Raw genomic sequence first — 27,783 nt, 5'->3', positions numbered from 1 at the left:
ATATGCTTTGTTTTGCTTTCACCAAACATGGCGCTGTGCATTATGGTCAAACATCTCAACTTTGGTTTTGTTCGCCCACAGGATATTGTTCCAGAAGTCTTGTGGTTTGGTCAGAAGCAACTATTGCAAACTAAAGTTGTTCTGCTACATTACTTTTAGGGAGAAGAGAATTCTTGCCGGCAACCCATTCCAGATCTTTTTATTGTTTTTAACGGATGGATGTATAGATGGTATTGAATAGGTCTGACCTTTCAATTTATTTACATACAATTCAAGTGTATTTATATAGCACCAGATCACAAAGACAGTCATCTTAAATCCCTTTGTAAGGTTAAAAAAACAAAAACAAAAAACCCCTAAAATAATACAGAGAAACCCCCAACAATCAAAAGACCCGCTTTGAGCAAACACTGGGGGACAGTGGGAAGGAAAAACTTCCTTTTAACAGGATGAAACCTCTGGCAGAACCAAGGCTCAAGGAGAGGCAGCTGCCATCTGCTGTGACCTGTTGGGGGTGAAGGGAGGAAGACAGGACAAAGACATGCCGAGGAAGACAGCCAGAAATTAATAATAACTATTGATTAAACCAAGTGGTGTATAAAACATACAGAGTGAAAACAGGTAAAGGAAGAAGAAATACTCTGTGCATCATGGCAAACCCCCAGCAGCCTAGACCTAATGCAGTATAATTAGGGGACTGTTTAGTTAGGGGCCAATCCAGCTCCTAACTATATGCTTTCTCAAAAAGGAAAGTGTTAAGACTAATCTTGAAAATAGAGAGGGTGTCTGTCTCACAAATCCAAACTGTCAGTACGCAGCATTTAGGACAAAGTGATAATAGTCCAGCTTATAAGTAATAAATGTGTGAACCAGTTTTTCAGAGTTACTTTGAGACAGGATATTTCTCATTTTAGAGATGTTGTGCAAATGCAAGAAAGCAGTCCTACATATTCTTTTTAACTTGTATCCTGGTCAAGAAAGACTCCAAGATTCCCTACAGTGTTCGTGTGGGGAATCTGGTAATGCCATTTAAAGTAAGTATCTGGTTGGACATCACATTTCTAAGATTTTAGGGTCAAATACATCTTCAGTTTCATCTAAATTTTTAAGCCAGAAATTAGAGGTCATCCAGGTTTTTATGTCTTTAAGACATTCCTGCTGTTTAACTAATTGATGAGTGTCGTCTGGCTTCATTGATAGATGCGACTAGGTATGGTCTGCATAGCAGTAAAATGCTATGCTATGTTTTTGAAAGTTAATGCCCAAGGGAAGCATGTGTAATGTAAACAGATTTGGTCCTAGTATGGAACCCTGTGGAACTCCATAAGTACCTTAGTGTATGAAGACGACTCTCCATTTACATGAACAAACTGGAGTCTGTTAGATATCATTTAAACTACTGGAGCGCAGCACCTTTAATTCCTGGAGTATGCTCTAAGAATTAAAGCTACTTCTCATCAGCTGGGATTTCCTCTCCTAAGAAAGCCATGACATTGTATTTGCTGTTCTGAATGCTACAAGCTAGCAAAATGCCAAAACATATGAATTCATAGAGGTGTCCAAACTTGCTGATGATCAATTAATAAAGATCAATTAATAAAGTACATTTGATTATCAGCGGTCGTTATTTTTTGTTTCTTTGTTTTTGTCATGGTCCTGGGCCATGTGGGCCCAGTATTCTTAGTTCCTTGTATTTTTGTATTTCGTTCCTTATTTAGGCCATGTCTTCTGAGTTGCCCTGTTGTGTTGTTCCCTAAGTGTTTTCCCTTCATGGCTCTCTCCCCCCTGTGTGCCCTCTATGTATTTATGAGCCCTCGTCTCCCTTTGTGGTTGTTTCATGTTTCCCCAGCCCGTTATGTCTGTGTTTTCCCCGTGCTCTCTCTCCTCCTGTCTGAACCTCTGTGCCTGTACATGTCATGTTCAGTTCACCCCGCCCTGTCTCGTTATGATTATCAGTGTCACCTGTGTTCCCCGTGTGTGCCCACTTTCCTCGTTTACCCTCTGTGTATTTCTGTCTGAGTCTCCCTCTGTTCGGCGTCGCGTTCTCCCTCATGTTGTGTGTAATTCTCCCTGTGGTTCGGTTCCTTGTACAGCTCATGCTTTAGTTTTCCCAGTTTTAGGTTATTTTGTATTACTTCTCGTGGCCAGCAATAAAGCTGTGTTTTTTGAGTTTATCCCCGTGTCTGTGAGTCTGCATCTTGGGTCCTTCTCCTGCCTGCCACACAGCAAACCATGACAGAAGAACGCGACCCCGAACTGGACCCAGCAGCTCACAACCCCTCCGCGGACCTCCAGGACGACTTGGTCTACACGGTGGAATACCACTGTGAGGAATGGGCGACGCTACCTCGAGGCGAATACCGGGAGTCCGTAGCCGTCCGTCTTCAGCGGATGGTGTCCGGGCTCCCGTGGCTATTCGGCGCGCTGCGCCCCCACATCCGGGACTTTCTTGTGTCCGCCGTGGGCATCCGTCCGGGGCAGCTGTCCCAGAAAGAACCAGCAGACGAAGACTCGGAGGCTGGAGCTGCAGCAGCTGACGACTCGGAGGCTGGAGCTGCAGCTGACGACTCGGAGGCTGGAGCTGCAGCTGACGACTCGGAGGCTGGAGCTGCAGCTGACGACTCGGAGGCTGGAGCTGGAGCTGCAGCTGACGACTCGGAGGCTGGAGCTGCAGCTGACGACTCGGAGGCTGGAGCTGCAGCTGACGAAGCACAGGCTGGAGCTGCAGCTGACGAAGCACAGGCTGGAGCTGCAGCTGACGAAGCACAGGCTGGAGCTGCAGCTGACGAAGCACAGGCTGGAGCTGCAGCTGACGAAGCACAGGCTGGAGCTGGACCAGGAGGAGCAGAAGCAGAAGGTGGCTGGGTGGGCTCCTCGGGCCCTCCAGCTGACGTGACGCGAAGCGGTGGCGTCGCCGCAGGGTGCCAGATAGGCACACCTGGGAGTCCAACAGCAGACGCAGGACAACAGTTATGAAGGCCCCTGGCTGGACTAGGAGCTGAGGAAACACAGGCTGCTGAGGCACAAACCCAGAGAGAGAGAGAGCAGGTAAAAAAAACAGTCCATAGGGCTTAACAGCTTAACACAAGAAACCATGAAGTGGACAGTGGTAGGGACCACCAGTTCTGAGCCAGCAATCATTAGGTTCCCAGAGTCTACATCAGTCCGAAGGGGCTCAGAGGTTACTAGCCCAGTCTGTGTAGTCCTAGGAGAGGTCAACATAAGCTGGTTGGACTCAACCGGTGGTAGTGTGCGGCTCAGAGGAGCTGGTTCGACCATACGGAAAACAAGGACCGCCACTCGATCCACAAAAACAAAGCTTAGATCACCAGGAGCTGACTCCTGGAAAAACAGTAAATACACAGGCGGTGGGAAACCTTGTCAGTCTGTGAATCGAGTCTGTGGTCCCTGCCGGGTTGAATGAAGCGGGAGCGGAACTGTCTCTGGCCTGCGGCTCGGTGAACGGCTCATTGCTAGCCACCTCACCGGGTAAGTCCGTAGCCTCCTCACATGCCTTCTGCTCAGAGGTAACTTGGAGCGACTGGACAGTTTCACTCACCTCCGAGCGTCGGGCGATGCGGTGGCGACGCGAACGCCGTTTTCTTTTGGCCGTGGGCCCCGTAGACGTGGGAGATGGAGGCTCCTGAGGCGTCGCAGCGGCTGAGGAGGCGGTAGTTAGCGGAGTGGCAGGCGGAAGTCCCAGGCAACTCCGGGGGCCCCCAAGGGCTAGCCGTGTCCCGCGGAAAACCTCATCGTAGGGGGGAGCGAGCCATGGCTCCTCTCGTAGCTCTTCCTCCGGTTGCGCGCATACGGCGCGCTGCCGCTCCTCGAGGTCGGAATCCGCGCCCCCCACAGCCACCTCGTGTTGCTCAGTGGAGGGCAGAACGGGCCGTGGCGGTGCGCGACAGCGGCGGGAACGCCGTTTCCTCTTAGGGGCGGCCGTGGGCTCAGCCTGGCCTTCCGTGGCGACCGGCTCCTCGCCCTCAGACCACATCCGTGCCAGGCAGGAAGCAGGAGACGAGTAGCCCGATCGCGGCGGCGAGGGGGGGGTGGTCGGTCTGTGGTGGAACAGCTGACGAGAGCTCCTCCTCGGTGATAAGCCAGGGCTTCCAACGGAGCTCGTCCTCCCGATACGCCCGTAACACCTGCTGCCGCTCCTCTTCACCGAAGTCGCTGGCCTCTGGCATCTCCGTGCGCCACGTAGTGTAGACAGGCGGTGGCGGAGATGTAGAAGCCGATGAGAAGCGAACAGGCGGCGTAACGGTGGTGAGCCCCATGGTCCCGATCCTGACCGTTTCTGGTTCTTTCTGGGACAGCTGCCCCGGACGGATGCCCACGGCGGACACAAGAAAGTCCCGGATGTGGGGGCGCAGCGCGCCGAATAGCCACGGGAGCCCGGACACCATCCGCTGAAGACGGACGGCTACGGACTCCCGGTATTCGCCTCGAGGTAGCGTCGCCCATTCCTCACAGTGGTATTCCACCGTGTAGACCAAGTCGTCCTGGAGGTCCGCGGAGGGGTTGTGAGCTGCTGGGTCCAGTTCGGGGTCGCGTTCTTCTGTCATGGTTTGCTGTGTGGCAGGCAGGAGAAGGACCCAAGATGCAGACTCACAGGCCCAGCTACACTTGCTTTTCACGAACCAGAGACTGTGAACACTGGTCATGAACCCCTAGCATGTTACCAAGATGCACACATAACAGCAGATCATGGTGACCAGGACACTGTAATGTCGCAACACGTCTCCTGTCTCCCCATAGATAACAAACCAGGTGGTTCTGAACTGTTTTGCTCCAGCACCATAACCACCACTCAGGAGATGGAAGCTGGGGTCAGGATTTATGTGACACCATTTTCTCCTGCCTCTATGAACTCGTCACTAGATAGGGTTTTGGCCCCGAACAATGTCGTAACCACCCTCTCTCAGCCTGAAGTGTCACCTGCTTCAGTTAATGGTTCACGTACCGTTTCACCTGTATCTGTCTCTCCACTCAATAGGGTTAACACTCTGCAGCCACAGATCACTGCGGGTACGGGTTCCAACAAACACGTCCATCCAACACACCACAGTCATGCTACCACGGTGCCATTGGTTAGGTCCATATCTGTGTATTTACTGTTTTTCCAGGAGTCAGCTCCTGGTGATCTAAGCTTTGTTTTTGTGGATCGAGTGGCGGTCCTTGTTTTCCGTATGGTCGAACCAGCTCCTCTGAGCCGCACACTACCACCGGTTGAGTCCAACCAGCTTATGTTGACCTCTCCTAGGACTACACAGACTGGGCTAGTAACCTCTGAGCCCCTTCGGACTGATGTAGACTCTGGGAACCTAATGATTGCTGGCTCAGAACTGGTGGTCCCTACCACTGTCCACTTCATGGTTTCTTGTGTTAAGCTGTTAAGCCCTATGGACTGTTTTTTTTACCTGCTCTCTCTCTCTCTGGGTTTGTGCCTCAGCAGCCTGTGTTTCCTCAGCTCCTAGTCCAGCCAGGGGCCTTCATAACTGTTGTCCTGCGTCTGCTGTTGGACTCCCAGGTGTGCCTATCTGGCACCCTGCGGCGACGCCACCGCTTCGCGTCACGTCAGCTGGAGGGCCCGAGGAGCCCACCCAGCCACCTTCTGCTTCTGCTCCTCCTGGTCCAGCTCCAGCCTGTGCTTCGTCAGCTGCAGCTCCAGCCTGTGCTTCGTCAGCTGCAGCTCCAGCCTGTGCTTCGTCAGCTGCAGCTCCAGCCTGTGCTTCGTCAGCTGCAGCTCCAGCCTGTGCTTCGTCAGCTGCAGCTCCAGCCTCCGAGTCGTCAGCTGCAGCTCCAGCCTCCGAGTCGTCAGCTGCAGCTCCAGCCTCCGAGTCGTCAGCTGCAGCTCCAGCCTCCGAGTCGTCAGCTGCAGCTCCAGCCTCCGAGTCGTCAGCTGCTGCAGCTCCAGCCTCCGAGTCTTCGTCTGCTGCAGCTCCAGCCTCCGAGTCTTCGTCGTTATCCTCGCCGGGTCCGGCCCCCGCATCGCCACCGTCTGGTCCTGCCTCGTCTGGTCCTGTGCCCACCAGGCCACGGCCAGCACGCCTGAGACTGGAGAGCCGCCGCCGCTGCCTTCGGCGCGGTCGGCCCCCTGAACTGCTCCGTCGTCTCCTTCGCCACCGCCGCTGCCTTCGGCGCGGTCGGCCCCCTGAACTGCTCCGTCGTCTCCTTCGCCGTCGCCGCTGCCTTCCGCGCGGTCGGCCTCCGGACCAGCTCTGTCACCTGTGCCACCCGCCTGGTCGGCCCCCCGACCGTGTGACCCGTGAACTCTTGTGCCTGTGGGCTCTGGGTCGGCCCCCTGAACTTTATTTGGACTATGGTCATGTGCTCCTGTGTTTTCTGTTGTTTGTTTTTGTTTCCCGTTCTGGTCCCTCCGTCCTGGTCCCCCGCCTCCTGCCCTGGGTGGGTTGTTTTCTGTTTTTGTTTTGTTTTTCGGGTTTGGGCTGTCGGGAGCCAGCCCTTTAGGGGGGGGGGGGGGGGGGGGGGTGATGTCATGGTCCTGGGCCATGTGGGCCCAGTATTCTTAGTTCCTTGTATTTTTGTATTTCGTTCCTTATTTAGGCCATGTCTTCTGAGTTGCCCTGTTGTGTTGTTCCCTAAGTGTTTTCCCTTCATGGCTCTCTCCCCCCTGTGTGCCCTCTATGTATTTATGAGCCCTCGTCTCCCTTTGTGGTTGTTTCATGTTTCCCCAGCCCGTTATGTCTGTGTTTTCCCCGTGCTCTCTCTCCTCCTGTCTGAACCTCTGTGCCTGTACATGTCATGTTCAGTTCACCCCGCCCTGTCTCGTTATGATTATCAGTGTCACCTGTGTTCCCCGTGTGTGCCCACTTTCCTCGTTTACCCTCTGTGTATTTCTGTCTGAGTCTCCCTCTGTTCGGCGTCGCGTTCTTCCTCATGTTGTGTGTAATTCTCCCCGTGGTTCGGTTCCTTGTACAGCTCATGCTTTAGTTTTCCCAGTTTTAGGTTATTTTGTATTACTTCTCGTGGCCAGCAATAAAGCTGTGTTTTTTGAGTTTATCCCCGTGTCTGTGAGTCTGCATCTTGGGTCCTTCTCCTGCCTGCCACACAGCAAACCATGACAGTTTTTAAGATGACTGCAAGTCCTGTGAAAACTTTCTTTTTCAGATAACTGTAAATAAACTTTTTTCATATTGAAAATATTTTTAATATAGTCTTCTAATTCAATTAAAACGTTGTAAAGAAATATATCTTACTGTAAAGCTGTAACAGTTTAGCAAGAAATTTCTGCAACTGTGTTTTGGTTATGTTCTAGTTTTGCACCAATAAATTTCCTTTTTTAATTTCCTAGATTAGTTTTTATTTTCGGTATATCTTGGTAGTCACTATTAAATTGATAAGACTTAAAACTTATTTTTTTTGTTTGCATTTGTAATAGGTTGGTTTCAAATTATATAAGAGGTGACGACATGCCAAAACTCACCCCATCCAAAGATTGCTATCAGTGTAACAAAGCAAACATTTCAAAGGTTTATGCATGAAGATATTTGAAAGACCATTTATTTAACACACATAACTTTGCTTTTATTTATAACAAATAAAATAATGTCCACACCTTTAATATCTAAAGTAAGATTTTCAGGGGCAAAGCCTGAATAAATTTGAGGGTCATGTCAGGAAGTGCATTCAGCATCTTTGCCAGATCAAATATCCGTTGGCTGTCCCAACCCCTCAGGGAAAGGGTTTTTTTTTAGCTATCAAAATGCATTATACGGTGTTTAATTTCCTGTTGTCATTGTAAGAATTCAGCATAAGAAGCAACACGATAAGCAAAAACAAGGCCCGTGTACTAGGAATACAAAATACATTCTTTTATTAATTCATCTTTGTAAATACATGAAACAGATCAATGCAGTGAATTCACAGAAACATCATTTCGTTGGATGCAAATCTTGAAACCATTTACACACAATTTACACAACACATTTTGGATTTTGATGCTCCCTATTTTAGGAACCATCCTTTTGATGCATTCAGTTTGTGATATCAGTCCATGCTATCTAAGCCTTTACCCCTTATCTACACCCACAACTTTAATCGATTTCAGTCTATCCAACTGTGCTTGTTTCTTCTGACATTACTCTTCTCACCTAGATCATTTTGCTATAACTTTTAGGATTCCTTTGTTATTATATGTACATGATATACATTGGTTCTTAAATACATTTGCTTTGCTTCCAGTCTATTTACAATATTAGAGCTTATTGGTATTTTAATGGTTACAAAATATATGTACTTGATGCTCTAAAAAATGTCTTAAAGCGAAAGGAGGCAAATGTTATATTGATTTGTAGGTAATGAGTGGTTATTTAAAGCACTGACACCAGGGGAGAAAAAGCATTGCTTCACATCCATTACACCATAAAACTCAATATTTCATCAAAAGAAAGTATCCAGTCGTATTTTAAAAGCAGAAAACTAAAGAGGGCTGTGTGCCATCAACAAGCCATTCGTTTTAACTGCAGTTCTCTTTAAAAACATCAGATTTGTGGAGCATTTTGCTTTCTAAAGGGAAAAATTGCGATTCCAACATATCCCTGAATCCCGTTTGTATGATTTGAAAAGCAGAACCATTCCGGTATTGAAACCACCAAGTCTGCAGCAAAGGACTACCTCAGTGCAAACAGTTTTAACCCGCACAGTTGTATCACAATAGATTACAGCTGTATCCTACATCAAACAAGATTCTCACAATGAATACAATACTTTATCTCTCTTCTTGTGGCTAAAAATAGGGTGACAAGCGAATGCCCCAGACGAAACTCATCATTCCAAAGCAAATGTTCTTTCTGTCTTTGGTGTAAGAGGCACACACACACATCAGGGAATGTATATTTGTTCTTTGGACATTGTTGCTGGTTGTAAATGCTTTGCGTAGCAAAAGCTGGGTTCGATCTTAAAATAAGTACTAAAGTTGGCAAACAGACAGTATAACATGCCAAAATTCTGATCCTATGAGTGTCACATGCGACATTATTTAAAGCTAACTGACTTCAGAGTTTGGTAGAGCATGTACTATTCAGTAAAAATATGGCTTTTGTGTTAATAGTCCTTCGGCTTCGAATATCATAAGCTGGAGGTTTAAGGAAAGACTGCTATGACTGTTGCTGCTATCTACAAAAAGTCCACACCTATCACAGCATCAGCTGACAAACTCTGCGGTTCCCTGATATTCACAAGAATGTGTAAAATGTTGGTTTTTCTTTGGGGGGGGATAGCATCCTATAAGCTCACTAATCTCTCAAAACCGTGAGTGTGTTTGTGTGTGTTTGTGTGTGTGCGTGTGTGTGAGGGTGCGTGGTTGTTATGTGGGGTGCAGGGATGGACCACTCACAGAGAACACATTAAAGCATTCCCATTTGCCCTCCGTTTGCAGAATAGCGAGCCTGAAGCCGCATCTGTTCTGTCTCTTGTCAGTCTCTGTCTTTTCCTTCTTTTCAGTACCGCCACAACCCATCCTTAAAAAAAAAAATCCCCTCACACATGGAGACGGAGGCCTTTAAGCCGACAACAGCTGCCTTCTGCTTCAGATCTTCTGGCACATGTGGAGTCTGGACTTGGACGAAGAGGTGGCGTCTTTCCACACCTTGCAGGAGAGGCCCTTGGCACAGTCACAGCGCTGGAAGAGTTCCAAGCCGTGAGTGCCTTTCTTCCTCTGCTTGGTGCACACTTCTCCCTGCCTCAGCACCGGTTTGCAGATTTTTGTCCAGAAATGGCGGGCGCAGCAGTAGCCGTCCGAGCAATCGGAAGAACGCAAGCATGGGTCACCCTCGTGACCTAGAGGAAGAAAGCAATAAAAATATATGACCAGTGATAAACCGACAAACAATAAAATGCAAACTTTGCATTAAACTGGCATATTTGCACTTGGAAAAACATAAACCAAAAAAAAAGCATGTTCACATATTAATGTTTAATACTGTTTTTAAATTGCAGGTCAACAGCGAAAAGCAGACTGTTTTCCACTGGTTTAACATCACTGAGTTTCTGGGTTGAGTTTATTCAAGTGGCAACCTGCACCAGCCTATTATAATGTAATAATGTGTAAGGAGAGCGGGTGAGTCAAGTACAAGTAAAACCAAATGGCCTCATTTATGGCAGATTTAAGTAGTGCTCTTATTTCCACGATCATTTTAGCATTGGAGCCTTGAGGGCGTATTTATAGTGTAGTAATTTAAGTGTCTTATTAAACAGATTACTATATTGATAGTCCATTACTTGGCTTAAATCAGGTGACATGACTGCTAAGAACAGGTCTCTGTGAGTTATTTGCCTTAATTATGCCAAAGTTGCATTTTGTGGATAAAACTGGTGTATCATGGAAGGTGTCCTATCAATGAGACTGTTTGTATGGATTTAAGTAAGTGCAGAAACAGCAAAGGCATTGTGTTTTTTCTTTCCTTCTGGGATCTCCACGCTTAGATTGAGACACAGACACATGGGCAGAGGGGAAATGAGGGGCATATTTTGGTGCACTGCAATACCCATGAGTACTTTACGGGTTTCTTAAAGTTGACAAGAAAACAATTCAGCCAGACCAGGATAGGAAAGGGACAGAGCAAATCTAACATTAGAGGGAAAGTAATGATGATAAAAGATAATGTCTTGATATCACTCGGTTCATACTGGACATGCTTTGCTGTCAGATCTCACCTTTTAGAGAATGCTTGGCCTGTCCCTTTCCATTCTTCCCACCCTTCCAGCCGTGGTCTTTGGAGGAGAGCTTGATATGTTCATCTAATGGTGAGATGTGAGGCGAGATCACGCTCTCAGAGATGGGGACACAAATGACTGTAAAAACAGGAGAAACATATATAGTTAACGAAAACGCCAATGCTGCTTAGTTTTTCAGGAAAACATGGCACAGACTGTTAAAGCTGAGCACATTAGCCTCTGTGAAAGGTCTCTTAAATGGATGCTTTCAGTGCATAATGCAAAGAACTCCTATATGTGTTAGTGAGCTATGTTGATTTTAAACAAAGAGCAGTTTCAGCGCAGCCTCTGCACACATTCACGCTATTCACACTAAAACATGTGACCACTGATTCTTAACCTCTGGGCCTCAATTGAATACAGTTCAGCTATAGTTCAGGGTTCTGTCTGAAAGCATGTGTTCAACATTATTTAAACAGATTGGCTCTATAACTAAGACCCGCTTTTTCAAGAACATTTGAATAAAACCAGAAATCGAATTTTCACGATAGTGTCCTGCAGTCATAACGTAATTGAAACTGAAATGCGCTACAATCATGCACGTGTGTGTGTGTGTGTGTGTGTGTGTGTGTGTGTGTGTGTGTGTGTGTGTATTCGTACAGTTACTGCAGCGGTTGCCAGGGCAGCACATAGCATCTCGATGACAGCGCTTCTTCCTCCTGCGACAGGTGAGGCAACGAGAAGGAGCCTGTTGAGGGCTGTGGCAGTAGCTGCCCACGCTGCACTCCTTGTCATTGCTGCAAGGGTACACCTGGATAGAGAGAGAAGATGTTATGTCCAAATATCTGTCTACCCAGTTTATGAAAGAACCTGTTATGTTGCGTGACTTCCTGGCAGCAGAATTTTGAATGATTGCCGTGGACAGCCCGATCTAAAAACCATGCCTCACATAACTTCCATTGGTGAGGCGACGTGTTTAATTGAAATGCTCCCTGGTGCAGTTTGAGCTATGCTGATGCCAGTTCAGTTGCAGGTTAAATACCCACTTACTTCAGTTATGTTAAAAGCACATTAAAAGTGCTCGCAAGTTCTTAAAACACATTTTATGAAAAAATAAACAGAAAATGCTGCCTTTTGTTATTTGACTTTGATGTATTTGCCTAAGTGACATCAAGCAATATAAAGCACATGCACATATGGCTGCAGTGTAAACACAGTTCCCTTAATTGCATCTGCAGGGTCGTTATTTTCTTCTTTAGAAAGGCGCACATCAGGCCAGAGTCAGAGAGTACCCATTGGGCATGCGGTTCCCTTGGCAACACTGATCCTGTCAGCATCCGAACTCATTTTATACCTCTTTTTACTGGGCCACTGGAACATCTTGAGATGGTAAACTAATCTGTTATCTCCACCCTTTATTTTTAATTTAACATGGCATATATTTTCTTGTAAAGATTTTGTGTCTCCCACATGTCATCACCCTCTGAATCTCTACAGAGTGCTGTGGTGCACATGGCATCACTGTTTAAAAGCGTTAAAGCTGATAGTTTTTTGCTCAAAGTATTGCGATACCTTTCCTATACCTTTCCAAAAGTCACGGCTGCAGCAAGCTAAAACAGTCAAGCCAAATGAATTTCACGTTACATCCAGGGGTCTTTGCAGAGACCCCTGATAACAAGAACACCTGATCCACCCCTGCAAAGGTGGTAGGTCTGTTCTTTCTAATCTGCAGCTGGGTCTTCAATTACTTTGCAAAATTATTGATTTAAGCTGTTCAACAAAGTTTCGTTTGGACCAAATACAGGACCTAGGAAAGAGCGAACTGAAGCCCAGGAGTTGTGTTTATTCGCTGTGTTACAGCTTCTTGCTAATGTACATGCCAGTGTCTGGTTGGTAGGTAAGCCTCTTGCATATTTTCCACCCTCTCATGAGCTAATCAGCAGCATTTCCCATTGCTAGTCACCTCAGAGTTGAGATTAGTTTAACATGTCACCCACCCACTTTGTGTCGCTTATTTCTCTGGTTCCTCCAGTTGTTAATTCAACTTTCTGAATAAAGAATTCTAGCTGGATTTTGATTGAAATACAGCAAATTCATATTTCTGAAAAGTAAGTTTAAAAACATGTGTTATTGTTTTGCAAGCCGAAGCTAAATTCCGCTCACTTTCTTTGTAATTACTGGGTGGCCCAAAAGACCCAAAACCTTAGCAAATTAACCCAAGAGTATCCAAGTAAATGGCTAGATACCAGTGGGGGTATGTGGTGAAACATATTGTTCAGTTTGTTGTTTGTAGATTGTTTGTTTTGGGTGAAATTACTACAGGCTGCGGTCCTTCTATACCAAGTTTAAGGGGAAAATATGCTGTAGGGATTAACTCGTCTATTACTGAATGTTTCTTTTTTTTTATTTTTCCGTGGGCAAACAATACAGCTATTAAAATGACCAAACCAAGGCAAACCACTTCAGTTTCTCTCAGTATTCCCTAACTGTTCACAGGCTTAATGGGGCTACATTTCGGTAGCCAATCACGCTCCTTTACAGTTCATTTGCCTTTGTTTTTGCTTTAGCATTTCTTGTTTTTACACCAAAAGCCTGAGAAATATTATGTAGCCAAGTACACAAGAGCTTTTACGTCTTTTCCCTAATGAAGGGACCACACAAAGAAGGCATAAAACTAACTATCCGTAGCAGTGAGAAGTGCAATTAAACCCAAGCTCAGTCTTCTGATAACAAGCGTGTACACCGACATGAGACTCTCTTTATTGGAACCACTGTCTTGATATAATTCCATACACATGCAAGTCCCATTGTCATTAGACTTGGAGCAGGAGCAAAGGAGTTTGGTGCAAATTGTAACACAAATCAAAGAACTTTGCTGACAAATGGAATAATGTCACGAATTTGAGCCGAACTCATCAACGCAGGGGGACATTTTAAACAGCTGCAGGAAAGGCTCACATCCACATCTGAGGGGACGCGCGCGCACACACACACACACACACACACACACACACACACACACACACACACACACACACACACACACGAAAAAGAAAGTTCAGGTCACTGTGTTTCTGCACATCATTCTTTTATTTCCAACCATTCGGTTTAATTTGGAGGATAAGCTAAGATATGAAGTGGACCACATATTTGCACAACAGAACACCTATTCACGCATAACACCAAAGCTAAGATCAAATGGAATCTACTATTAATCATGTTCGCTGAAGACTGACATAAGCACACGATGTTTTGGTGGCGCTCCGCTGCCAACACAACATCCACATTTCCCTGGCACTGCATTGACAGATTTGATTTATTTGGTTTACCACTGACAAACATGGAAGAGTCAACATGTGAGTGAACATAAAAGAGGTTTAAATCAGAGTAAAATCATTACAGCCGCAGTAAATATAACAAACTCCTTTTGGGGGTATGAAGGTCAGTACAGAGAGGTCTACCATCCCCAAAAGAGCGGGCGCCGTTCCAGACGTCGATGTACACCACATGTTTAAATCAGCTATCGACAATATCAATATTTCAGCACATTAAAAGTTGTTACTCATGTGCTTTAGCTTCAGAAAGTGAACAAGATTAGACTTGCTGGAGGTTTGCCATGCTGACTTTCTCAGACTGGAAACACATGGATGCAATGATGTAGCCGTAGAAAAATGAGCTGAAATATTCAGCTGAACGCTCATCTATCATTATGACAGATTCCCATAATGCAAATGATTAACATTGCTGATGAAAGCAACAAATCCTTGGTGCTTTATGGATTCCCAAAATTTCTTAATTACTACAAGGTTAAGAACTGCTGTCAGGATGTGGAGAGGTCATATTTGTGCGTAAGCAGGAGGAAACGCTGAAAATTTCACCTCATCGATTGTTAAGATACGAACCCGCCCTGTCAGCACTTCTGAAGCTCATTAATAAACACAGTATGGACTTTTCCCAGCTCCCAGTCTTTGTACTAAGCCGAACTAATAACCTCCTGGCTTCACCTCTCTATTTAACGCACATTAAGTCGGCATTGATTCCTCAAAACAAACAACCCCAAACTGTTCCTCCCAGGTTTTTACAAACTACTGCTGTTATAATGAGAAATAAACTTTCCCGCTCAACTGTGGAGTTCAGTTTCTCTGCTAGCTCCTCTTTTAAAGAAATACGGACATTGCCGTGGACTCTCAAGAAAAGAATTTGCTGGAAATGTGGACTGAACAGAAGTTCAAGTTTTCTTTTTCTCTCCTGACAAGAAAAAAATTCTGGTTATCTAAAGAAGACAAATGGATCCAGACGTGCAGCAGTACTTCATACTACCTGCATTCAAACCTATCTGTCTTTCTGAGCTAGCAGGTTTGCATCGATCACAGTACACGGGGCACTGTGGGAATGGGGCTCACCTCTTCCATCATGTCTCAAACTGCAAGACAATCCTTTGAAACCCAATGATACGAGGCCGGCCCCCTAAATCACAGCTGATAAACTTGCCTTATCTTGTCATGTTTTAAAACGCCTCTTTTGCAACATCTGAGGGACAGGGTTTCATTTTGGGATGCATCTTATTAATCTCAAATCGCTTTTTTTCCCCTGTTGCTCCCTTATTTTTCCTTAGACAGCCTAGCAACATAAAAGAAGAGCCTTGGATCCTGCATAGGAAGTGGGTTGAGCACTCTGTACTGTGCAGCCTCTCATGGTATGCTGGTGAGACGATAAAGGAAGAGACAGACGGAGGGCAATAAGGGAAGCCCCCGGCCCTGTCTCGTGTTGCTCTCGTGCTGGTAAAGCTCTACGGCTTTGAAGAGGAACCTTAAATGTGCGGGAGCAACAATCTCCAAGGGATTTACTGCAGGATATACAGGGCTTTGAACCCTCTCTGCCAGTCTTTGGATCCCCTATTTACCTCTCTACAGTCATTCCAAAGTGCTGATATAATTCAACGGAAGAGCCCGGTAATGCATAAAAAAAAAATAACACCAAGAATGTCTCCTCTCCTCTATGTCTAGAACCTAGGCAGAACCAAGAACCAGTATGAACGCTGGAAAGCAGCAGTGGAACAACATAACAGAAGGGTAATTTAAGCCCTTAGACTCCAGCTCTTTATGATCAACTGACAAAAAAGCAAAAAAAAAACCCTCAAAGGTAATGTGAGAGAATAACAGACAAGAGGTTGGATGGGCCAACAAAATAATGGGCCAACATCAGCTGACAGGTTTGTTTGTTTTTTGTTTGTTTTTGTTTTTGTTTTTTTTAATAAAATTGCTACAATTGTTCCCCCAGACTTGTGTTTTTATTCTTGTGATCTGGACGATGAAGCTCAAACTTGCCAAAAACTGTATATTAGAAAAAAAGAAGTGAATTGAATTCTTCATCTACTTTGAACATTTTCTAAGATCAGATCAGATAGCACATGAGGGCATGGAGAAATGATGTATTTTATTGCTTCATTTGGAGCACTTGTAAACCTCACTGCTGAATGGAACGGTGATATTGACCTCCAATGCAAACACTAATAAAACATAAGGCAGAACTGCAGTCTGCTGCAAATGGCAAAGATCACCTTTATGAACCATGACATTAGTGAAGTCTCTCTTTTTCATGTAACTATTGACTATAACATCCCTCTGCCACCCAAATCATTTTTAGCATCTTTTACAGTTTTTAAACACACTAAGTTAAAGAAATTAGCGTTATTTCCTTCCACTTATTTTGCCTGGAACAAAAAAAAAAGTTGCAACAAAGCTAAAGCACTGTCTTAGGCATCCGCCCTCTTTGCTTTTTGTGCTCCTTCAGAGCTCCAGCTCATAACCTGAGGCAGTGAATGGTGTTAATGAGTGGCAGCGGCCTTAAAGAGTCAAACAAACGATGTCACTGAATAAACAAACTTCATTTGCCCTGAAAGCACAGACGGCCGCTATCAGATAACATAGGGAAGACTGCACACAAGTCACTCATACAAACCATGTCCTCAGACACAACTCGGCCTCTTTCATCACTCAAAACACATGTGTTTATAACCATATCCCTTTGAGCAGTAGGATCCAGAGTCTCTAAAAACTAGGCCTTCCTTAAGTTAAGTATACATTCTGAGTTGATCTTAGTCATTGGACCCATAGCAAGGCTCACAGTCACTGTACGCGAGCGGTGTCTTCAAAGGCTATCGGGGGAAAGCGAAAAAGTGCTCGATAGTAATCTGGGAGGTATGCTGCTTTAAAAGGTGTAATCTTGTGAAATAAGAGGTGCACAGGGTCTCTTCTCTCATTAACAAGTCGAGTTACAGTTAAGGTGGTCTCCACACAAGAACCCTAATGGTTCCGGCTCAAGGGCCTCATGGTACCCGAGGGACCCACATGCTGGAAAACCTGCAGAACTGAAGACTAAAACACACATAAGCAGTCACATCTTTTCTCTCTTTCTCAGCTCATTAGGATTCTTGAACAATCATTTTTGGCTCGGGGAGAAAGGCTACATTTTAATAGAGAGAGTCTCAGGAGATTGCTTGTTAAAAGTAAACCCTCTGGTGAATTCAATAAAGCAACTAGTTAAGGCCGACTGACCGGCTGCCGTTTTACAGGCACGTTATGCACGAATGCCGCCAGAGTGTTGGTTCCCTTGTGGGTTCAGAGGTTACAGTGGTGCGCGCTGCCTGCCCGTGCTATCCATTTCTGTTGGTTCCCTTCCAAGAAGCCCAGAGTGCCACCCACGAACACTGGCTGTCAAGGTCTTGGAGGTTTTGGCTTTGTCGGTTTTACTCCAGTCAGGCTGACGTGTAAGGGACGAGACAAAAGGAAAACACTCAGCTGTTTGCCCCGTCTGTACACGCAGGAATTCCTAACGCCTTTCCTGGTTTGTGCGTGATTAATGTCACCCTTATCATCAACCTTTGTCAGCAGCTACAGGAAATCAAAGCACATTACGTTATCAAATGCTTCCTTTAACCCAAAAGCTTTGACCAACATTTCTTATATCCATCATCTGATGGGTACAAAACTAAATTACACCCTGGTTTCCTGCTACAGCCACTCATTGTATTCCAGTAATCTTCTACAAAGTGATGTAAAACCAACGTTTGGGGAGATTCCTGGTAATTTTCAGAATAATTGTTAACCTTGAGTGAGTTTCAGATCCCCAAACAGCTGTATTAAACTATGTAAAAGTGAACTGAAGTACTAAAGAAAAACTGCATTTTAAAATAAAAATGGATACAGTGGTAAATTGTTCAGATTGTCTTTCACATAACTTTCACAAACACTAATTTGCTAACTATCCTCACCAGTTGTGGCAAACTCAGCAGTATTACAATGCATTCATAACACAACAGCGCCAAAGTCTCCTCCTAAAACTGACGCCAAAAGAAAACTTGAGCCGACACATGCCCTTTTCCCCAATCTTCACCCGAGTGCTAAACTGACATATGAAAGTAGAGAGGCACCTCAAAGATGGAAATATAGGATGCCAAAAGCCTCAATAATGGAGATTTTGTGTGTGTGTGTGTGTGTGTGTGTGTGTGTGTGTGTGTGTGTGTGTGTGTGTGTGTGTGTGTGTGTGTGTGTGTGTGTGTGTGTGTAATTGTGCAAGCTAAGGTACAGATATTGCAGATTTACCCCAAAAAACTTGCAAAAACTGCATCCTGTTGTTCTCTTCTAAATTAATTGTGCAGGACATTTTTACTGAAACACAAACAAGACTTTGATTTATTACACTATATAATACAGCTATTTACAGATAGCCACTGCATGATGAGAGGCAGAAGGACAGTGCAGCTCACTCACTATCGTCGAGCCACAAGTCTTCGCCAAGGCCGAGCTGCGGCTGTTTCTTTACCACTCTGGAAAACCTCATAAATGATATTAGCCATCCTGGTTTGGACCCACCACACCATGACATTATACTTTTGTAACAGTGTGGTGGTTTCTGCACACACATATTGTTTTCCCTCAGTCCAATCTTCCAAACCATTGCAAAGGCATGAAAGTAAGCAGGCGCTCAAAATTGTGGTCTGGCACTGCAGCTTTTCCATAATTCTTCTGTATCAGCTCGATGCCTCCTTTTTCAAAACTAAGCATTTCACTGATATGCAAGACGATCAAAAAAAGGCAAGGTGTACAGGCCAAATGCAAACGAAGCAGGTGAGACCACTGGGGGGAGGGGTGTCCTGGAGATGTGGCAGTGCCATCTACTGCTCGCACACTATCTGCTATGCTTATTTTATACATACACGCCTGCCTTCCAAGCTGATTTAAACATCCACCTCTCAGGAATTATTATTTGTTGGATTGTGAATTTTCCTGGCCAATCCACAGGTTTAGATGTTCACAGTTTTTTTTTTAATCTCATATTTGCTCTCACAAGCACTCTCTACAGAAATGCGGCACTTTGTTGAAACAGTGGGGATCGATACCCCTTTGAATGGGTATAAAGTGGTTGGTAAGAGTGGCCCCACAGAATCTCATAATCCCAGCAAGCGCCTGGACCGCTTTAATGACACGCGGATCCAGACAGAAAATTACCCCAAGTGTTAACTTTTTCTCACTTTTCTGACAGCATTAATGATTTACTGTGGAAGTGTGCTGCACCCGACTGTGGCGTCAGGTTTGAAAGGCAATTAGGATTTATGAGGGGTCCAATCCTCCCAATTTCCAATAACGATCCACACATGACGCAGCTTTCTGAAGGTGTATATTACTATTTTACCCTTTAATTGTGCAAAGGAAAATGTTTCCCACTCAGCAATCATAAATTGGAAAAGGGGAACTCGTGGAAGAAAAGTTTTTGCTATTACGATTGTTTTTGTTGCATTTCATAAACTGTCTTCTTAGTAATACAGGGCAAAAAGTGCTCTGACATCTCCGCTGATATTTTCTCAGACAGTGAAATAACTGAAGTTACCTGGATGTTGTGTTTCTTGGTGACTGTTGCAGATCGGTTGGTTGCCGGTGTCGGTATTTCTTCCAACTGACCGGGTTTGATGGAATTCGCCTTCGGGCGCGCCTCTGATACCTGGGATGTCCCAGTCCTGAGCGCAGTGACGAGAAACACTACAACACAATATCTATTCCAAGCAGAGACGACCATCCTCAAAAAATACTGAAATATATGGAAAAAGAAAAAAAATAATTTAGTAGAAAAGAAAAGAAAAATAAGTTTCTCAATGAGACGTGTGCGCCCTGGCAGTGTCCATGCGTCACGCTTGTCAGACTGCAGTACACACAGTGGTGATGATGATGATGATGCCAAGTTTCTGGTCCTGAAAAGGTCAGATAATTTAAAGGACTGCCATTGAAGATTCTTTTAAAAGCAACGACACAAACAAACACGGGGAGCCAGGTGCACGAGTAAAAAAAATTATTTTTTTTGTATGAACCTAAACTGTTAAAATGCCGATGCTCTAAGGGTCAGACAGAAACTTGACAAGAGGTCTCCACTGTGCCTCAGTCTGGCTGCGAGTGAGCGCTTAGTCCTGTAGCCGGCTGTTTTATGATCTCGGATACTTTCTTTTTATAGGATTCTAATGAGTTTGCTTCCTCCGCCCCTATTCACAACTGACAAAGAATGAAACTGATCTGTGCGCTGCGCTGCTGCTCTCGCATTGTCGTCTGGACACCGGCACCAGGAGCTCCGTTGGGAAAAAGCTATAAAATTATACACTGTGTATTTTAACTGAGCACTTAACCCTTTTTTACTGCGATCACGCAAAGGAAACGGGAAGGGAAAAGTCACTTTGGCGAGTCCAAAAAAGAAGGAGAAAAAGGCTTTCTTTTGGAAGTGAGGTGGAACGCTTTACTTTAAAAAGAGAATTAATTTATCTGTCTGGGGGAAAAAATTGCACCTGTGCTTAAAATTTAAAAACTACCCCGCCTAATGTTAAAGAGAGAGAAAAAAAAGCAGTTTAGGGTTAACCAGCATTCCGGAATAACGTAGAATTTAAAAATAAAATCTGATAACTATTGTTTTCTCCCTGGGAAAGACATCCCTCATGATGCAAGGGATGACGACGGTGATAAGGTTACTGATGCAAGAATTATAGAGGCTCCTTTGTTGTTACGAGTCTTGCATGGGGATAAATTATATTCATGTTGGTTAGATAATGTATTTCTTGGTACAATGGCTTCTTTCAGTTTTAGGCAGGTAGAGCAGACGTGAATAATTCATTCAGGGAGTGATTCATTGTAGTGATTTCGGTGATGTATTGCTCTTATTGTGCGCACTTTACATGCATAAAATAATGTGATGTGCTTGGTCATGATCATTGATTATAGCGTTAAACATGATAACTTTCCGATGTGAACCACGTGCATGTAAATCAAACACAAAATTAAAAGAAGAAAAAAATAGCTGCCAGCAATCAAAATCATTTGCACACAATAGCTCACCTAATACTACTTTAGTCTTCACACAAGCTGGAAGCTTCTATTGAAGGCTGGAAGCCTGGCTGGGCAGGGATGAAACCAGAATACTGGTAAAGGCTTCTGACCTCAAAAGCGATCCATCACAGCCTCCAATTCAAAGTGTCAAGTTCTTTTGTCAGAGACAATGGGCGACCAACTGAACTGGGGAGTGGGAGGAAGTATTGGACTTGTCTGATGTAACTGTAGATGCGGAGGTGATACTATTTTAGCCTCTGTTGTCACCTGAGCGTGCACTGATTTACCAGACAGATGCTTTTACCAGAAACACATCTGAAAAGACCTCAAGTTTAATGTGGGAAACAAGGTTTGGATAATTAATTGGAGTAAGTCTGCATAACATAAACTTGCACTGAGTTAAATAGTTCTGTCACAGGGAAGTTTTTTTGTCCTTTGTGGGATAAATGGAAGATTATGTTCTTATGTTCAAATAACCATTGCAAGAAAGAAAGAAAGAAAGAACGGAAGGAAGGAAAAAAATACACAGAGCAAAAACTTTGATTTATTCCACAAACACTGGGTGGTGCCCAGCTGGACTTTGTCTGGCTTCGTTATTCCTGATGAAACAGCTGAAAAAGTCCCGAAAGAGACGGCAAAATGGGCTGACAGTGAATCAGAGGACCAGAGCAAAGAGAGATGGGTTTGGTTGGTCTGTGGCATTTCAGACACAGTCATCAGTTTAATACATGCAAACAGGAAAGAGAGGACACTTCAAATGATAGTCTACAGAAGCGTCAGAGGGGAGGAACACGGCGTTTTGATGCACTAGTGCTGATAAGTGTGGAAACATCTGCAGAAACCACAGCAGATTAAACGTGACGGTATCCTGCTGGAGGGAAGGTGATGTGAAGACTGCGGGCAGCAAAGCTTCTGGTCCATGACGGTGTGAGCATATTGCATGTTAGTGGATGTCACTGATAAGTGTAAGAAAAAAAAGATATTAAAAAAATAATAATATTTGAGTTGGGATTCACAGAGGGGGGGAAAGAGCAGGCTAAAGAACCTGGGCCAAAATCTGTGATTGCTGTCTTGGCTCTTTTAGTAGGAAATAGTTTCCCGTGGGATTATCTTATGTTCTGACACGCTATCATCACCCGAGCCTCCACACAGTAACCACATTTGGACTGTTATGTTGCTGTGTTAATACTTTAACAGAGGCAGATTCTCAAATGTTTAAGAATTTAAGCTGTCTGTAAAATCACAGCATAGAAAATATCACCTGTGAGTGACAACGGTGAAAGCAAAGCACAGCTGATTTGCACTTTGAACTTGAGGGAAGATTAAAAAGTGTATAGTGGAAATTAGAACCCATTCACACTAGACTGGATAAGGTCTTCCATCACTTTCAAACAACTTGGAGCTGGAGAAAAACTGATAAAAACTGTAAAATTATAGCCATGTTTACACTGGCTGAGGCAATCTGATTTTGCAGATGCCCCAGTTTCAATAGAATTCATGGCAACTAGACAGTGTAATAGCTGTGGCCAGTTAGGTAAACACACATTTTAGGTCTTAGATACTCCAGACTAGACTGATTAAGACTTAAGATTACCATTTGTTGTTGCTGGACGCACTGTTCACCGGCTTTTGTGATCAAAAAATTAATTTTCTTGAAAGTCAAGCATTTTCCAGTTGTGCCAGATGTGTGTCAGCAAACAGAAGGAAGCTGACTGCAGGGAAGCAAACGTGGATGCTAGCGTGTTTTGGCATCCATGAACTGACGTGACAAACTATTGTCATCTGTAAAATAAAATCTTTTTTTTTTCATTATTATTTTACTTCATACAAGATTTCAGCTACTCAACATCCCTGGTCTCACTTGCGATATTTTGAGTTTGGTAATATACCAAAACTACCGTGGGAAGGCCAGTTGAGCAGCCACACGCATTTACAACTAAGTAATTCTGCAAAAATCTGTGCAGTATATGGTTTAGGATTGTCTTGGTGAAAACAGCAAGGACACAACATAGGTTTTCTTACTTCCTGAAGTATGTGTTGTAGCATAATCAGAGCTAAACTGTTTTTAATTAACCCAAACTCCCAAACCTAACGTCTCTTGCGTGGCCATTTTTTGGTTTTATGCTTATTAGTTTTGTTGCTACGTCACTTTACCCGTGACACAAATGTTTAGATGGAGAAAACTGATGTTTCACATCTTTTAAATCAACTCAGTTTTTCCCTTGTCTTAGTTTTTCTTCACCATCATTAAAGTCAATGTAACCACCAAGTTAAAACCTAAAATGAGGCAATCAGTGTTTTCTTTTGTTGTTGTTGTTTTTAACTATTTGCCATGTTTTTCTTGATATGCACTGGAGTTGTGCCAGATGCGATGAAGAGTGCATTATACTGAAATGACACAGGTTCAAAATCAAATAAATTGGCACAACTACACCCGAGCAGTACGGTAATCTGTAGCTACAACATTTTACGTCTTGTGTGAAGAACAATTTGGATTAACATTTTTGGATTACCATCAAAGCCGTTGTGGGTTTAAACTTTTGTGTAATTGAAGACAGTGTAAACCAGTTTCACTGTGCCTCACTGTGTCTGCTTCTTGTTAATAGATCACACAATCCATGAATGGTTTCACCTTCCCAGGCTTACCACCCACAACTATGCTTCATTACAACACATCAGTCAGTGTAGTGTAAGTCTGCCTTTGATTCGGGGTCACTCAGAAATTTGGGTGTTTATGTTCTGTCCGTAGTGCAGGGTTTCCCGTGGTGGAGAACCAGCAGCATATCTGTCATGCTTTGTCAGTGAGGTGGAGCTGAGTGAAAGACTGCCGCTGACTTTGATGTGGCTTATACAGAACATGCATATGGACTACACCCCACAATAGATGAACAATTTATCCAAGAGACTGTCTCTCCACTTTTTTTTTTACACATCCAGCAGATGTGAGCTGGCCTGATGACATGGGTCATGCGGCAGATGGCTCAACATTAGAACAGCCGGCCAAAAGGAAGCAAGTCTGGATCCAGCAAATTAAATGTTTGGACGTCACACGAAAAAAAAAAAAAACCACATTGGCTTTGATTTCATTGAAGGTGACTGTTCTCATTTTTATCACCAGCTTCCTTCAGGACAACATTAATGATGGATTATCTCGACATCTCTTCTCATAAAGAGCTGTTACCAAATACCATTTTGCTCCACATATTCTATTGCTTAAGTTGTGTTTTTACAACAAAATTCCTAGAAATGATCCGGACAGTTTTTTTCACTACTGTTTCAACTCTTTCCAAGTAAAAAAAACATTCTGCTTTTAATAAAAGATCAGCCCCGTGACTGATGCTGGAGTTATCCAGAAATTAAGACTTTGGGATCAAAGAGTTTTCAAACTTAAGTGCATTCAGAGACAAACAGAGATGTTTTGCAGAGATACGTCTCGCAGTTCATCAGCTCTTCGTACGCTCTATTTTTTCCATTACTACACCGAACACATAAAGACTGATCAGTCCCTATTGCAATTATTCTTAAATCTTCTCTTGAATGCACTACTTCAAAATGTTCATGCTTCACTCTCCACAATTGTCATCAATCCTTACCAATAAGGATGGCTTGAAGATTCATTTTTCTGAAGCAGAAGTCAACAAAATCCCATATTTATTTTCCATATCCAACCTAGAGTCGCTCTATAGGCCAGCAGTGAGGCCTGCCCGACGGTTTCAGAGTCACTGCCATTTTGTAGCATGCTCGTAGGTTTACTTTTACCTTTCTTTAGGATTAAGGTTAAAATGTTAATTTAAAACTAAGGTCCAGGTTGAAGGGATAGGTCTGTGCAGGCAGAAACACCAAGACCTTCCAGAGGAACACCAAAGCGTTCCCGAGGCAGCCGTGGACGTGATCTCTTCAGTGAGTATTGTGTCTGCGCTGGAGTTACCTCCCAGTAGGTCTGAGACAGCTCAAGAGACGAATTGTGACTGTGCAGAATTGCCTGCAGAGAATTTACATTATAATGTACCAACTATGCATGCTCCACAGGTGGCAGACCGCAGCAGAGTATAATCAAGGCATATGGCTAAAGCCTTGATTATACTCCGTTCCTGACACGGATATAGAGACCTGGAGACACCACAGCCGAGTACTCGTGCCTGTTATATTTTTTTTAAGTCCACTTGAAGTCCCCTGCCTGGGATCCATACGCAGTTGTTGCTGCGATGCTGCAGTTATGTCTGTTTGTGTTATTTGCTATTTGCTTACGGAGAGGCTACAGACAGGACAGGACACAGACAGTGTTCCAGTCAGTCCTCTAAAATCCAAACTGCATTTTGCTTAATGTGGATGGCACTGTGTGTCGGTCAATGCTTATTCAATGACAACTGGACCAGAACAGGGAAGGGAGTGACAGTAGAGTTCAGGGGGAATGGGAAAAGTGTAAAACAATGGTCACAATTTTCATCATTCTTAACACTCTCTTTCACTTCGCTCTTTTTATGTTATAAATGGAACAGCATCTCACAGCTGACTGACAGCCCAACAACAGCAAGAGTAGCCAAATGACCAGTTGTACCACATATTTTTGACACTGGCCCCATTTGGCAACAGACGATCTGTGCAGGTAGATAGAGGAGCACTCTCTAGCTGCCTATGGACAGCCAGCATGCTACCAGTGCTGTACCATATTGGTCAAATATAAAGTCTCCTAGGACAACCCCACTGAGGTCGCAAAGAACAGGCAGGCACATGGATGTCCACAAAGCCCTTGTGCTCAACCTCTAATGGTGAAATTTACTTCACTCGGACCCGAACAGACCCTAGTGGCCTCATGTAGGTGGCAAGTATAATCAAGGTCTAAGGCTGAGCCCAGACACTCTGGTCTTATTCGTGTGGTCAGTAAACTGACAGATAAAACAACAGTTTCAGCTCTTTCTTGACCACAACAGACCAGTGCAGCATTCACATATTTCATTAAGTCTTACTAATCTGTCACCTCACTCATTTGGATGTTTCAAAAGAGGAACAGAGAACCTTTATTTTATGTCAAATTAAAAACAGGGCGGCAGGTAGACTGTGTTTGTCTTTATTAAAAGCAGCAATTAGACACTAGTGTCAAAGTGATGTCATATTGTTTTCAGGCGCAGGCTTATAAATACAACAACTTTTAAAGAATACAGCAGCTAAAAAAAAAAACAGTAGTTACAAATCCAACAGTTTCCAAAAAAGCAGAGATGGAATCTTATTAGGTGCTTTGGCAACCTGTAAAAAAGCAAGAGGCCAGTTTTTACAGAACACTCTGTGGTTATGATGTGCTACATGTTAAAGTTAGACGGGGAACTTTTCTCCCCTCTCAAGAGTTTTTGGCCTGAAAAAGTTTAAGAGCTCCTGTTCCCAACATCATTTTCTCTGCTTTACTTTATTACCTCTGCTTCAGCGAGGGAGCAAATTTCATGACAAAACATTTCTAGTTCTGATCTCAGAAGTGCAGCTACCAAAAACTAAGTATTGTCTGAATTTAGAATCAACAAAACAAACAAAACTCCCCATCTTATTTCCCTGGCTTATGTATAGATTTGCCATACTTTCAGGGGTTTATGTAGTGGTTTTGATTTCTTAATCGCAATAATATGTTCAGTATTTCTTACTTTTTCTGGCAGGACCTGGATTACAAGTTGAAGCAACAGCAACATCTGCCCATCTCTGTCTCAGTTTTTGCCATTTTACTGTGACCAGGCATTGGGAAGCCAAATCATTAAACGCTAAAAAAAAAAGAAGCTATTTTGTAGACCTAATATAAAGAAACAATACATTAACCAATAATCTATAAATGTTTCCCTTACAAACATAACCCCAATGACACCAAAACTACTCAAACTGTTAAATTACATCAGCGGTACAATGAGAAGGTAATTATTTTGTCATTAGGGTAGTACAAATTCAGATCTCTGCCATATGTGCATGTCATTACCCAATGACTGAAAGCAATTTTAAAAACTTTAACCAGCATACAGAAGTGCAAGAAAGCTCTAGATGTTCATTCTTGTGACTATTGGAAAACTAAAGCCACAGCATAACTTCCTCTGACATGTAATGATTAATTGTTCCGACCCGAGGCTCTCATGTGGATCATTAGCAATATCACTTTAATCAAAAGTCCAACACTGCTTTCATAACTTCCTTCAACTGCACATTCCAGGAAGATGAACTGGAGGCTGCAGTAAGCAGTGTGCACAGCTCTGTTAAAAAGAGGACATGCTGCTTGGCAGATAATTGTTCCTATCCTCTCATTTCTCAGGAAGATGGATTAGGCCATTTCCGAAGAGTCTAGCTTTCAGCACATGAATGCACCCTGTTTCTGCTTTTAAACGACTGAGATTATTTAATCGATAACACTGACCCTTCCCTTGCAGAATGCTGACCACATGAAAGCACGCAGGGCTCCACTAATCAGGGACCTAAAAGGCCATTCCTGCCTCTAAATCAAACGATGCTTTCTTTGCCTCAGGCTGTGTGATGTGGCGACACACAGAGGCGCACTGTCACTGCTATTTGAAGTCGTCTTTAAAGATGCCCTCCTGAAGTTTCAGCGTAGACAGCTGATATGATAGAAAGGCAGCTTTGGCATTCTATGATCATTTCTCATGTGCAAATGAGCAAAGACATTAGAGTACAGGTACTACAACGAGACAATGGCATGCATACATACCAGGCTTTTGTTCTGCTGGCTTTAGTGCCACAGTTACCATAATAATACATG

General features: G+C 43.9%; 1 protein-coding gene across 1 annotated transcript; it reads right to left on the bottom strand.

Moving 5' to 3' along the window:
- Positions 1 to 7,811: 7,811 nt before the first annotated feature.
- On the bottom strand, positions 7,812 to 20,135 carry dkk2 (dickkopf WNT signaling pathway inhibitor 2). Its single transcript, XM_085459131.1, has 4 exons — positions 19,567 to 20,135; positions 11,338 to 11,488; positions 10,678 to 10,815; positions 7,812 to 9,801 (listed from the first exon to the last, which is right to left on the bottom strand). The coding sequence occupies exons 1-4, from the start codon at positions 19,750 to 19,752 to the stop codon at positions 9,551 to 9,553; spliced, it is 726 nt and encodes a 241-aa protein (XP_085315257.1). The 5' UTR covers positions 19,753 to 20,135; the 3' UTR covers positions 7,812 to 9,550.
- Positions 20,136 to 27,783: the final 7,648 nt, after the last annotated feature.

Source organism: Copadichromis virginalis, linkage group LG6 (assembly GCF_057382275.1).
Source record: "Copadichromis virginalis isolate Kocher_CV1m ecotype Utaka linkage group LG6, C_Virginalis_male_GT1.1, whole genome shotgun sequence".
NCBI classification, from domain to species: Eukaryota; Metazoa; Chordata; class Actinopteri; order Cichliformes; family Cichlidae; genus Copadichromis; species Copadichromis virginalis.
The sequence above is the reverse complement of the archived record's forward strand: the minus strand, read 5'-3'. Positions and strand labels throughout refer to the sequence as shown.